Genomic DNA, 13,955 nt, shown 5'->3' with positions numbered 1-13,955 from the left:
GTCAATTTACAATCTGATTTAGCCAATGCAATGATTTCCCACCCATTCCATCATGTTAAGTAGTTAATACTGATAGCACACACACGTGTGCAGGTTTTTACTATAATCATCATGACCATTTATATGGTGACCAGCCTGTTGACAATAGTATAGCCTGCCCTGCAAGCTTTAGTAGTATTTTAGCATGAAAGACTACTGAATCAGTAACAGAATATGTTCCTCTGGTTAATAGCTGCACAACATATTACGTGCTGTTATGTATACAGTAGTGTAAACAACTTAAATATGGAAAGTACACAACACAGTGTAACTATTGTTGAACAGAGCAAGGCCGTTTTTATTGTGGTCCACATTTGATCGATAATTAACATGTTTCCTATTAAATATGCATGAATCATTTACTTGAAAAGGCCTTAGAAACATTTTTCACAGTGATAGACAATGCTAACTGAGTCCTGTCATGTGTAAGACAGTAAGCTTGACTAATTTCTTTAAAATGATCCAGATTAAGAGCTATGAGGATAAAAAATACTATATGGGGGAACAAAAGTGATTCATTGAGATTCAGCTTCATTGAACACGACTCAGGAAAACGGCCCTCAGGCAGAAGCAACAGAACCTGGAAATACAATGTGCATCCGTAGTGTTCATGATCGATGTGTCCTGCAATTTCAGATGGAGTTCTGGGAAGGAATTTCAGACCGCACATTCAATTATTCATGATCTGTGGTCTTTGTTTGACATTTGCGTCTGACAGAGTAAAATATAAGTGAAATTAATTCTAAAGAAAAATATTTTCCTAAAACAAAAAAGAGCTTTAGTGAGCTCAGAAATAATTTTAGCAAAATAAAAATAAAAAACCATATAACCAAAATTCCAGTTTTCATTACAATAAAATATTTATCTAGAAATAAAATAAGAATTGCCTTTGTCCTCTCGCTCTAACCACCGACCAAATGATTTCATTATTAGCCACCATTCTGTATGAAAAATGCTGGGGAAAACAGTGCCATTATTGTAATAAAATGTGCTTGTTGTGTTCACAGTAGACTGGACAGGAATACCTGAGGTGGTCCATTTGTATGTCAGACTGCCACAATTATATGAGTGGCAGCCCACTGTACTCACACACTACCTTGAAAAAGTGCACAGAAAGAGAAAATGTGAAACTAAATGACCAGTCCAGTACAGAATAAAGTGGGGGAAAACAAAAGAGATCTAAAATGGACCCAACCAATCAGATCCTCCAAAACTGGGTGACACTTCTGGTGGCTAAAGAATGCAGATCAACTCAAACAGGTGGTGTGGAGTAACGCACCACATAGTTATAGTCTGGAGGTGGGCTATGACATTCCAGCTCTGGGTCGAGAGAATCCTCCAGACTCAAGACCAGTGAGGGAACAAGTAGTGGGTATTTCTCCTTCTCGCCCTCCAGCAGAACTGACTCCTTACTTTTGCTCTTCATCCTGTGGAAGAAGCAAAACGATTTGAATGAATTCCAGTTGAAATAGTATTATTCTGTTGTAGTTTGCTCTGTGTGTTGTTACAACTCTTCATCTGGGGTCAACGGGTCAAGACACCCTGGAGGGAGTCTGTGAGTTTGCATTGCTTTTAGTCTACAGTCTCTCAAGGGGCGATAATTAGCAGTAAATACCTATGTGAAATGGCATGTATTGGGATTTGAACACAGAGAGAAGCAGAGCTGTCAGTGCCAAGCACTTCACATATGTGCATACTAAATGTGGGAGTACCAGGTGGAATCCAAAGGCACAATGTGGAGGGAGAATCTTGGACATAGTAATAAAGCTGTAGAAGGTCAAAGGTGACAGTGATTGAGTGGGTCCTCTGCAGGGGCCGCCTCTTTACAATATATACATCATTCTCTACATGCTCAGAGTGGGTCTTTTTTCCCATGCCTGTGACCATGGCAACTTGCGCATGGATTTGCCAGCTGGATGCAGGCTGTGCCCAGCTTTTCTTCATATTGGTTTGGGATGAGGAGGCCACTGGACATGGAGAGACAGGGGAGTGCTGACAGAAGCCTGACAGAGTGCTTTTAATCCAAACCTGTTGACTACGTTCATTTGTAATCAAACTTGGCTTATCAATCATAGCAGTAGAGTAATAAAACAATTGTGGAAGTGTGGTGTTATTAAAACGAGGTTACACAGCTCTCTGGAACACCTGAATCTGATTGGTTGATCGCAGCATTCGGCGGTCAGTTATACAGATGTCTCTTGTATCATGCTGTGGACTCGCTCACAGTCATATTTGTAAACTGTAGTGGACAATTTATTTTCTTATAAATTAATTGCTCCATGTTGGGGATTATTTTTTTGATAATGACAGCTTTACTTAAGATACTTGATCTATAAACTAATGCTCAACCATTTTTTTTCGTAACCATAAATCGTAAAATAAGATCCTTTTATAGATGAAGATCATATAATATAGCCCTGGCATTGTGGTGTAGCCACTGTTTCACTCAGCTGCCCTTATCTATTGCCAATCATATATTTAGACTGAACACTTCTAAACAGCATGACCATTAGTCAGTAAATTGGAGGTTGAGTCATAAACCTCCAATCAGTAAGAGATTATCACTATTTGTCTAGCCGCAATTGGTGGTCCAAACCCCTGCCCTCAAATATTAGGATGCAATATAGTCCACAAGCCCTTGAATGCAATTTAGAGGATAACCTTTGTAGATTAACCCTGGCCTTTGCTGCATTGGAAGACCATAAACGCAGTCTCAGATCTCAAACGCTTTAACAAAACCAAGGCTAATCCAGCCCAATGGCCTGCCATTAATAACTTAAAAGGCCACCTTCACTTTAGTTTTCAGCGCCATTTGCCCTGGGGCTCATTTATGAACAAATAATGATGTCTCAGACCCTAGCACACTTTAGTCTGTGGTTAATAAATTATTAGGCTTGTCTCGGGCAAGAACTAACTATGTTTTTAAGAAGACTATCTTAATTTTTATTAAGCATTCAATTTATTTAGGTTGTATTCACAGTTTACCTTCTTTAGCAAAAATAATAGAACACTAAATGGAATATATTTTTAATCACTAACAGTATTAAACACTCATTCTCTCAAATACTTCCTAAATAAAATAAAGGCATGTTATTGTATGAGATGGCCATGTGTCATATCTGTAGCATGTTTCAGTGATGGAGTCAGAGGCCATTACGACCCAGGCGGTACAAACAAAGATGCTAGTCACCAGACCTTACAGCCAGCTTTAACAAGTCACACGCCCAGCCCTGCTTTTGTTGTCTGGCTGTTGAGATTGTCACCTTAGGCAAAATCTCTCCACTGTGCTATTGTCTGAGAGACTCTCGCGCAGGCACGTCTCTCAAAGAAAAGGGCTAGTGGCTGGAGTCGTGTGGAGATAGGGGGGAGAAACTGTAAGACAATTGTGGCATCTACATTCCAGCCCAGTGGGAGGGTCTCCAGGGCATACGCCGGCAGACCTACCCATTACTGTGGTCCAGGCAAAGTCTAAATAGTTGTGAATGTACTATACTCACGCTCGGGCCATGAAACTCCGGGGTCTGGCCAGTGACTCCAGACGCTTCAGTGTCTTCAGGTCGTCTGAAGATAGACCTATTCCACTGTCTGACTGGCCTCCCTGTGAACAACCAAACATTATTTAACCAAAGATACAATATATTTGCATTATTTCGTAACGTGCCTTTTCTTATGAAGGGGAGAGTGTGAAAAACCAGCTCTTCACCTCGTGGTTCTTGTTGGTTCCATTTTCCATGATTACTTCATCAAAGGTCTTCACACTCCCTGGGCGGATCTTGATGTTCCTGAAAGCATCAAATACTCCATTTCAGATCAGTCTAGAAGGTTTCTCATGACATCATGTCTGGCAGATCCAAACAAATACATGAAACACATTACAGCGAGAGGGATATGTTCGGTATCACAGTTTCCAAGTAAAAGTTCAATGCTGAGTTGGATGAAATATTTGTAATTTGCAGGGTAAAGCGATATCTTTTATATTCAGCTTAAGGGATAACAGGGATTGCAGCATTTCGATACTATTCTCTACAAATATACTTGAAGGACCTATGGAAACACAAGAGTTGGATAAATATTATCTTAAGAAGGCATAAATGCATTTGGGGCAAAAGAGGAAATTCCTTTAGGGGCCTATGAGGACCATTTCTTATCAAGAACCAATTAGTGCTTTCCTTCACTTTTAAACCATTCAAGCATTCAAGGCAGTTGGGATGACGTGTAGTGCATGTTTGAAACAGGAAAATGAATGGAAACCAGAAAATAGATGGTAGAACCTTCATTCCGAGTGATTAATAACAGCTGAATTATAAAAACAAATCAGTCTGAACAGATATCCGTTAAATAGATAAGATAAAGCTGTCTTACCAAGCTGTCCCGGAGTCTCTAAGAGAGGCAGGTCTGGTGGAGGTCCCCTCTGTGGGGCTCAGGTTTGAGGGGTCTGCTTTGCTCAACATGGCCGTGTTGATTGGGATGTAGTGTTTTCCCTCCTAAGAGAGAAGGTGTTTAAACATTCAGCTCATTTTAAAACTGTGACATCACCCTGCAATAAAGTTTGAAAGGATTCCAGAGGAATCTGTACATAAATCTGTAAGGGAATGTGTGAATATGTTTTATGGAGACTATGTTATTAGGGGCAGTCCGGACAGTACACTAAGCTTGATTCCTTATGTGAGAAAGAGAGAGTTTGGAGGGCGTCCAATTCAGATGGCTTTGAATATGTTTTGTTCTCTATGCTGTGTAGTGTAGTCTTTTACTGAGACCATATCTTCTCTTCAAGCCATTTTATAAATCAGATTCATTTCTTACTTTATTTTTCTTCATGAGTTGACTTTGCAAGTCTTAACATTTCTTTACAGTCACTCCAAACTCACTTTAAATCTTTCCATTCATCACATTCAAAAAATATTCACCTTTCATCTATGACTAGTTGTTAAACACAGTTTAACATGGTTTTGCCTGTGTAATGGCAGTGCATTTCTCATCCCATAAAATTCTTGTGGTTTTGCTCTGGTCAGAGTTGTAAACTTTTAAATAAAGTCTGTGGGAAACCCGTGCAATGTAATGAAGTGCGTGAGACTCTCTTACCTGCTGCACACTAGCTTGTAGCAGATCTCCTAGCCTCTCTACCAGCTCTATAAAAGTGGGCCTCTTGGATGGTTCTCCATGCCAGCAGTCTAACATGGTTTGATATCTATGGAAAGACACAGGCACATGTTAAAGAATGTCCTTTTTAACATACAGAGTGTTTAATAATATGCCATAATCATAAATTGCAATTCTTCAGCAGCTACACAAACCCTCATGAATCACACCCTTTGCCTTGACCTCTAGGTTAGTCTGCAAATTCGCTTTATCCAGTTATTTACTGTTGTCAATAATATTCAATGCGTGACACGAGGAGTGAGGCGGAGTGTTTTCATTGCACCGTTCTCAAGATGAGAGTTTGTGTTGAGAGGAACTTCCTCCTGCTTTACACGAGCTGTCAGCATCTCTCCCCACAAGAGACGTCTGGGGACCTTTATTGGATTTTGCAGTGGCCTATAATGGTTAAGTTTATCTGAAGGCTAGGTTTCAGTTGTGAAACTCTGGGGCGTCAATGCACCAAGCAGGCATTTGAGTAAATGATGACTGGCGATGATTGAACTGTATCCTGTTTATACTACGGTGTTGCACTCACAGGTCCTTACATAAATAAAGCCTGTTACCCATGAAACTCTCTGATCCCGTCTGATTAACACAACACTGGGCAATTTGGAGTATGGAAAATTTACTGTACTAGTTGATGACTCATTACTTCCTTACAATAATCAACTAATATATCCATCTGGGTTTGAGTTAGGTAGTGATCAGAGAGGAGGTACTCTTCTCGTGGGCTGTGAAGGAGATTAGCAGGAGGAAGCAGGACTTCTAAAATGGTTATTTTAATGAAGCCAGATGGAGCAACTCCTTAAACTAACAGGAAGTTCAGAAAAATGGCAAATGGTGGTTCCTCTAAAATCAACGATACACCAGGATGTTCTATATCCTCTCAAGTTGCACTCACACTTATGGAAATGTTAATGGAAATACATTAAGGACAGCCAGTAGCATTTAGTTCGGTGGGACAATGGGAACTGGTTCATCATTAAATTGGTGAATCAGTCTAGACAGATGATTCTACAGATGATTCAATTCTCTAGTTTGGTCAGGGTTACTCCCAGGGTTGGAAATATAGTAATGTTAAACCTTGAGGCCGGCACATAACTTGAAAAACAGTGTTATCAGTTCTAAAGGTGATACAGTATATTAAACTGACCCTTATCTGTAACGATAGTTGACAACTTCTTTAAAGCAGTTTTGAGGACTTGGCATCAGGCTGTATTTATGAGGGCCGAATTCAGTTCAGGTCTGAGGTCTGGACTGCATTTTGTAGGTCATCTCCAATCACCATCTTTTATGACCTCTTGTTATGTTCAACTGGAGTGTGTGATTGCAAATGTGAGACAACTCGCATTACGTGCTATGTTTAAAACATAAGTGCTCTGTTCAGGTTTCCAAGTGGGTGTGATACAGTTACAGAATATCAGATATAAAAAATTGCCATCCTGAACTAGCCCTTAGTTTCAAAACGAAGATTGATTAGAGCACTTCTTTGACAGCAGTAGGGGTTGTTATTGAGAACAGGCTGTGAATATGCGATTCAGTTCTGTGCACCTATGTAAAAGCAACTCTAATCTGAAGTTGTCCGCTTCACTTCCTTTCCACATTTAAAACTGATACCATGACCTCTTCTCTCATATCTTGTTACATCTGAAAACTTTCAGATTTAGTTTTGGCTTGCTCTCTAACCCTGTAATCACAATGGGAGTATCTTGCTGGTGGGTTTCCCTGTCTGATGCCCAGGGGCCCTGCCACTGTGTTTGGCCACCCCTTGCTGCTTGGGTAGACCGAAGCCTTTAATGTGAGCTTGAGTTTCAACTGCATTGGTGTAAGTTTGTAATGGATCCCTAGCACACATCAACTGCACTATAAACTAGCTGCCAATCAGAAGGTGCTCTTTTTCTTTTTCTCTGTGAATAATTGATCTGTTTCCATTTAAGGCTTCAGTCATGTGTCAAAGCAATGAAATGAGATATTTCTGCTCATTTCAACTGTATCGATAGGAGAAGAGTTTCTTTCCCCAGAGTGCAGATTCCAGCTAATAACCCTAGAATGTTTTGTAGGGGGTTACAGAGTGAGGTGAAGTTTGTTTAAAAGTCCTGGGATCACAAGGAAGGAACTTACTTAGAAAAAAAATACTTAAAAAAAATTCCGTACATACTTTGGTACAGTGGCATGTGCTGGAAAAGGTAACAGGCATGCAAATATAAAAATAAATGTACATATTCGTATTATATAATGGGTAACAGGATTATAGGTTGAGACTGGTGAATGCTATGCTATTGTGTAAATTAAAAACAGTTTTTTCTACAATAAATTAAATAATAAAGGATGAATATATGAATCGTGCATGTTCATCATTTTTGGAAACATGCATTTTTATGCTAGATTGTCATTAGTTTTGTTATATAACAGTTTATCTAATATATTAACATTACCTAACCGATTTCTCACAACAATAATAAATCATTTGTGTCAATAAAGCTTCAAAAATGACTTATGAAAATACTCATTACTCAACATGGCAATTGTTCCACAACAATTGCATGTATAGTTGACAAAGAGCATTCAAATCAGGACTGCCTGACATTAGTGACACAAGCAGAGCGACTCTTACATTTCAGAGGAGGAGTATTCAGGAGCTTTCATCCTGGTGCCCTCCTTCAGTCGGCAGCAGAATTCCTCATCAATGTGTAAGCCAGGGTAAGGGGAGGCACCTGGGGAGAAGAAAGAGAATAATGGGGTTATCAAGACTTTTCCATGAAATAGAGCTCTGGCCACTTCAAAGGATCTGACAAGAAGCTCACTAAACTGTGAAGTGGGTTGAGTGCACAGTGAGATCAATGGAAAGACCTCTGCACAATCAGCATCAGCGGGGCCGATATGACTGAACTTGGAAACTCTACGCAAAGCTGTTTTCTCCAGAAACACTAAATTATTAAGACAGCATGAATTTGCAGACTGCTAAGGCTTTGCAAAAACCATGGTTCATGAAACAATATTATCATTTACTTGAGTGAAATCCTTTTAATAATATCTGAACACCGCTAAAATATGCAGATCATAACAATGAATCTCGGGAAAGGTCGATCTTTCATTAAACTATGGTCTAAACCCCTTCTGACATAGATTAGGTAGTCATTAAAAACAAATACATTAACAGCACTTGAAATCTCCTGCAACTTTGGGAATAGAGTGCAGTAGATGTGGAGTGCCTAGAAAAACAGGGATAAGAAATTCAATCTACAACACAAAACATGAGAGTGTACTTTGGGTGCGGTGCAAACTTTTCTCCCATGGACACTATCAAGTAGCAATAATCATTTTTCTAAACTTTTTATGTTAGTCTATTTGATACCAACTTAAATCAGTGCAGGCCAGTGGTTGTGACAGCTTAAGAGTCATCAGTTAAGATCCTGTTCCTTCTATATCACCGATAATGGATTATTTATATTGTGTTTTCCTATAAATGTTGCTTTATTTTAACATGCAAAATGATGCCCTACTATTTTCCCACAGAGTTCATCGCACCCAGTGTGAATGTAGATTTAGGGGAATTTTACTGTTGTTTCTGGTTTATTCATTATGCATTTACCAGGCAAATCTTTAAAAACACATTTATATTCAAAAGCCTGAAACCACATTTATAATCGAGAATTTTAGGGATTTAAATATACAATTTAGTGGTTGCATGGTATTTTGAAAAACCGTGCATTGTGTTATATTTTGATGTTATTGTGAAAACGTTATAATGGCAAAACAAATATTTCTACACTATTACTGGCAAAATAAGCTGAGACAGTTATAGCCCTCCACATCTGGAGGAGGTTGAGAGCGCAGGGAACCTCATGAGCAGCCTGGTTTGTGCCAGGTGTCTTTGATCGAGTACCCTCGAGTTCATTTTATTTCTATTTGGATGAAGCACAGCATGTGCTGAGTTGCCTTCCTACAGTACTTCATGTGTTTAACTTTGAAATGGGTGCTGAATCCTGTCTGGGCTTTTTGCTTTGGTGTAAAATGCAGTGAACCAGTAAAGCAAACAAACAAAGTCTAAGAGACGTCTCTATAGAAGAAAGGAAGGAAAAGCCGACACTTGGTTTCATGGAAAACATCAGAGCAGAAAACACTATTCCAAGAACTGAACGACTGAAATCATTAGAGCTTGAAATTACATTTTGATTGTTTCATAATCGAATCTCCCCAAAATATTAAATCAAGATTGTGTGTGTGATAACAGTCAAAATAAAATACAACATTAGAGAGTATTTTAAACTCTTTTTTAATTGTTAAGTTCCTGAACTGTTGCAACAGTGCTGTGTGTGTGTCTCCAAAGAATAGGTGAATAAAGAGAATGTGAGTTACGCTCTTAGGACAGCGATGATATTTACCAAGAGAGAAGATCTCCCACATTAGCACTCCAAAAGACCACACGTCACTTTGAGTGGTATAGATCTTGTCAAATATTGCCTCTGGAGCCATCCACTTTAAGGGAAGTCTGGCCTATAAAAAGATAAGCGGACCATGTTACTCTCACCTGTTAAGGAACAACTCCCAATATTAAATATGTAGCTTATAAACCGCTGTTTATTTGATTATACAATCTGTGTGACATCTTGGCTCACACTTGACCATAAGAAAACATCTTTTGACCACAATAATATTATCAGGGCTTATAAAATGACTAACAGCACGCCAAAGACTCTTGGCATCATCAGAAACATTTTATCTTTTTCCAGATGAACATTCACAGTGTCAGTGGTTTTTGGACCGCTATCATTTGCGTCCATCACACTAAGTAGTTTTGAAACACTGTGTGCATTATACAGCCTAACTGCATTATGAACGACATGAAGTAATTGGATAATCTTCCACACTTACGTCTCCTTTGCGGACATAGTCTGGGTCCTTGTACACATCTCTTGCAAGTCCAAAATCGCAAATCTTCACAACGTTGTTTTCAGACAACAGGATGTTACGTGCGGCCAGATCGCGGTGAATACACTTGCAGAAGTAAAAGAGAGATCCTATTACATTATGGTCTACCATACTTCATCTATCAGTTTAATGTAATAGCAGGATATAATTGTATGTTCTTTCTACTCTCAGTGTCTTAACCAGGGAAAGGGACTGTAGTGAAGATGCGTTTTTTGTCTTATTTGAACCATGTGTGGCATTACGCTGTCAGATGAAGCACATGATGGAAAGCTGTGTTAATGTAAAACATATGGAACTGCCATCAGGGAAACTCTGACCTGAGGTGAGATTAAACCACATGTGCTAAACCGCATCTTTAGTATGTGCCAATTAATCTCATCTGCTGGATGTGTGTGAATGAGTGTGTTGGATCAATAAAGTAATGTGCGTTTTTTATATTCTGGAGTTTTGGACAAGTGTTGCCAAAATACAGAGATTGATTATTACCGTATAACATTACAAGCCAGTAAATTAGTATTAAAATGGGCTGCCATAACAAACTAAGAATACAACGATACATTACAATGGTTAGAGATACTTTTCATTAAATCTTGAGTCTCTTACTTTTCTTGAAGCCAAGAACTCCATGCCTTTAGCCACTTGAAAGCTGTAGCAAATCAAGTCTTCTAGAGTGAGCACTTTCTTATACAAATCCTCTTGCTCTGCAAGAAAAGGGTGAAGGCTATTAGCAAAATTAAAACCATTGTTTTGTTATGCAAGTTTTGGCAGGCAAAAAAAAAAAGGAAAAAAGAAACAGAATTTCCAAGAATATCTTTTGCTACCAATCTGTGGTGTCTACAAATCTGTAAAGTTTGGATCCTTTTGCAATCCCTTAATAAAGTTGTAATATATTTTGCCCTGTTTACTAGAGACACATCCGCAAGGGAGACACAATGAAATGTTGCTTCTTTTTTTAGTTGCAGACTGAGACGTGCACTTTGTCAATGATACTCAAGTGAGGGGCTTGTGGGTGGATCATCCACCTGAGTAAACAGTTTATCAGACCGGAAATAACCGGCATGGGACAGCACGACCCAATGTACCCACAGCGTACTAACTCTAGTCTGGGGGGAAGGAAATAAGAAAAAGCTTTGCGCAGTGGGTGACAGTGGCTCGTACAAAATATCATTTGTATTTATGAATCCCTGAGGAAGCCACCTATCAGATTGAGGGGGGAAAACAATCAGCGGAGCCTTGAGAGCAGAAAGGGTGGGGTGGAGGTGAGGGGTTGAGATGGAGGAAGGGAGAAGGGAAGGAAGACACTCAGTCGCTACCTTCCTCCTCTTCTTCCGAGTCGCAGTAGCTCTTATCTTCAATGAAGCCGGAGCTGGCTGAACTTCCTGTGCTGGCCACGCTCTCCAACCTGCGCTTGATGAGCTCGCTCAGATCACAGCCGGAGCTGGAACGCAGAGCCTTACCGTCCTGAGACTGTGGATGTTATCAGTCAATATAATCCATCATAATGTTAAATCATTGCATAAATGTACAAGAGATATTCTGCTTACCTTGTAAACCACAAAATCTCCTCTCCTACTTCTCAAGTAGTTAGAAAGGTTTCCATACTTGCAGAATTCAACGATTATCATTAGTGGACCTGAGCGTAAATCAACAGAGAAGATAAAGTTTAAAAAATTGTACAAAGTTCTCATATCGCCATGGTTGAATTCTCTCTTGTCAGCTTGCTCTTACCTCCACGCTTTGTGCAAGCTCCTAGCAGATTGACTACGTTGAGATGATGACCAATATGGATCAGAATCTTCAGTTCGGACATTAAAGCTCTCCACTCGTTATTTGTAGCTCCCGCTGTTGAGTGTAGAGGACGTTGGAGAAGAGGATAAGAGGAAAAAACTAATTAATGGAATGTCTTTCATATTCAGAAAGGATTTTTATTTGCAATTAAAATATATGATTATGCTGTGGTGGTCTCAAGAATGCTGTTGTATTTCAGGTCTCCTGTCAAAAGGCTGAGCTTTCAGTTACTGTTACTGTTGTTTCAAATGGATATGAGATGTTCTGTCAATATCTTGACACAACTGTGACTTAAAATTTAAAATGCTTTTAATTATACAGAAAATACAATGTAGCTATAAAAATATAGATAAAAATAATTGATCTCTCTATCTATCTATATACACAGATTTAGAACTGTCCTACAAACAACATAATAAACAACACATATATATTTGCCCTATAAATAAAAAAGGGTAAAAATTCAATCATGCCACCAAAACAGTTTGACCAGCGCTTCGATAATCAAGATAAACATCACGTTCACACATGGAAAGTATGAAATTAGAGTTCAAAGCCTGTCGTGTTTAAACGAAACTTAAACAGACATAATGCACGCCATAAATTATAGTGGACAGATCAACATCTGGCGGCAACATTGTTACAAACTGTCTAAAGGAGAGAAACAGCACTTTTTAAGGTTCTTGGTAGTTTGTACATCGTTCTAGAGAAATATGTGGTTAGGAACACTATCCTGGTGACCTACTGAGGTCATGAAGTCAGACTGGGTTGCTGTTGTTTTAATACGACAGGTTTCCTGTGGTTTAGACCCATCAAAATGACACAGGAGAGCTATGTTCAACGTTGAGCAGTAATTCGTTCATGATTCACACCAAAGACACCTCACAGTGACTTTTACTGAGAGGAATATTGGCGCTCCTTGTTTCAAAGTAGAGGAAGGAATGAAACCAGCGTGAAGACTATTCATGATGTCAAACTGGGGGCAGAGAATTTTTTTCTTTGCATTGTTGATTTTTTAAGATTTGGGTGATAATAATCATGCAAAATTTACATCATACATCATACTCTGGAAATAAAATAAATGTAGGCAGTAGATTTGATCATTAGAATGGATTTAAATGAAGGGAACTGCTTTTTATTAAGAGGTTACCTGTAGTGCATAAAGAGACATCAGTCTAGCCTCTACTTCCAAGTTTAATGCACAGGGAAGACTAATATAATAACACTAGTGGGAACGCACATCTAATGAGTGCAGGGATTTATCATCATCAAGAGCAAACAAAACACCACCACCACCAGAGCGGTGCTTATCACTCTGCAAGAACGCACCATCACTAAACAAACGCTGCAGACAGTTGACCAGACGGACAGAGTTTAAACAAATACAACCACAAGAGGATACAGTCCTACTAGACCAAAATATTTGTTTTACTTGAATGCATAATACAAATTCCCTGTGTTGACTCGATATTGTTGTATTACAGTGGACATTTTGGAAATACGCAATAAAATAGCAAACACTGACCAATTGCGTGAAGCGTGCTGGTTCTGGTTTGGTGTGATCTAAGAAACATCTGTTCATGGGTCAGTGATAAATGCTACGTGTGTATTTGCACATTCAGTTCACTAACGTATGTTGCTGTCCAAGGTTTTATATCTGTGGACTATCACATGCAGCATGCAATACCCCGAACAGCTGCTAATTATCTTCATATGCACTCAAGAAACATGCACGAATACCAAAAGATCCACTATGGACTTCTGTTTTCAATAACTGATTTATATTTGCATTCAATATACTGTATTCAATGCTGCCATAAAAAGGCTTTACATTTCTAATAGAGGAAATTTGTGATGTGAGAAAACTTACAGGAATGTTGATTACATTCAACTAAGTACTTTCTGTGCTTTTACTGCGTTTCTGTTGATCTGATAGCATTATATTGTGAGGTCTAAAAGTCTGAAACCACAATCCAAATCTTAGAATTAGAATAAAGTTCAAAGCTGAAATTTGAAACAAAGAAACGCTCTGGTGATCTATTTCTAGGTCACTCATC

At 38.9% G+C, this 13,955-nt stretch overlaps 1 protein-coding gene across 1 annotated transcript in view; it reads right to left on the bottom strand.

Annotated features, from left to right (window-relative positions):
* Window positions 1-315: 315 nt before the first annotated feature.
* Window positions 316-13,955, bottom strand: part of kdrl (kinase insert domain receptor like) — a 38,974-nt gene continuing 25,334 nt past the window's right edge. Inside the window, exons 19-30 of the mRNA XM_026280543.1 lie at window positions 11,839-11,952; window positions 11,655-11,743; window positions 11,424-11,577; window positions 10,714-10,811; window positions 10,054-10,176; window positions 9,564-9,675; window positions 7,793-7,892; window positions 5,122-5,227; window positions 4,402-4,523; window positions 3,743-3,821; window positions 3,537-3,637; window positions 316-1,466 (exon numbers count right to left, since the gene is read on the bottom strand). Of these exons, the coding sequence (XP_026136328.1) occupies window positions 1,292-1,466; window positions 3,537-3,637; window positions 3,743-3,821; window positions 4,402-4,523; window positions 5,122-5,227; window positions 7,793-7,892; window positions 9,564-9,675; window positions 10,054-10,176; window positions 10,714-10,811; window positions 11,424-11,577; window positions 11,655-11,743; window positions 11,839-11,952 (1,373 nt within the window). The 3' untranslated portion in view covers window positions 316-1,291. The remainder of the gene's footprint in view (window positions 1,467-3,536; window positions 3,638-3,742; window positions 3,822-4,401; window positions 4,524-5,121; window positions 5,228-7,792; window positions 7,893-9,563; window positions 9,676-10,053; window positions 10,177-10,713; window positions 10,812-11,423; window positions 11,578-11,654; window positions 11,744-11,838; window positions 11,953-13,955) is intronic.

This window comes from Carassius auratus, chromosome 14, assembly GCF_003368295.1.
Source record: "Carassius auratus strain Wakin chromosome 14, ASM336829v1, whole genome shotgun sequence".
Taxonomy (NCBI): Eukaryota; Metazoa; Chordata; class Actinopteri; order Cypriniformes; family Cyprinidae; genus Carassius; species Carassius auratus.
This window is presented reverse-complemented; position numbering and strand designations above follow the sequence as displayed.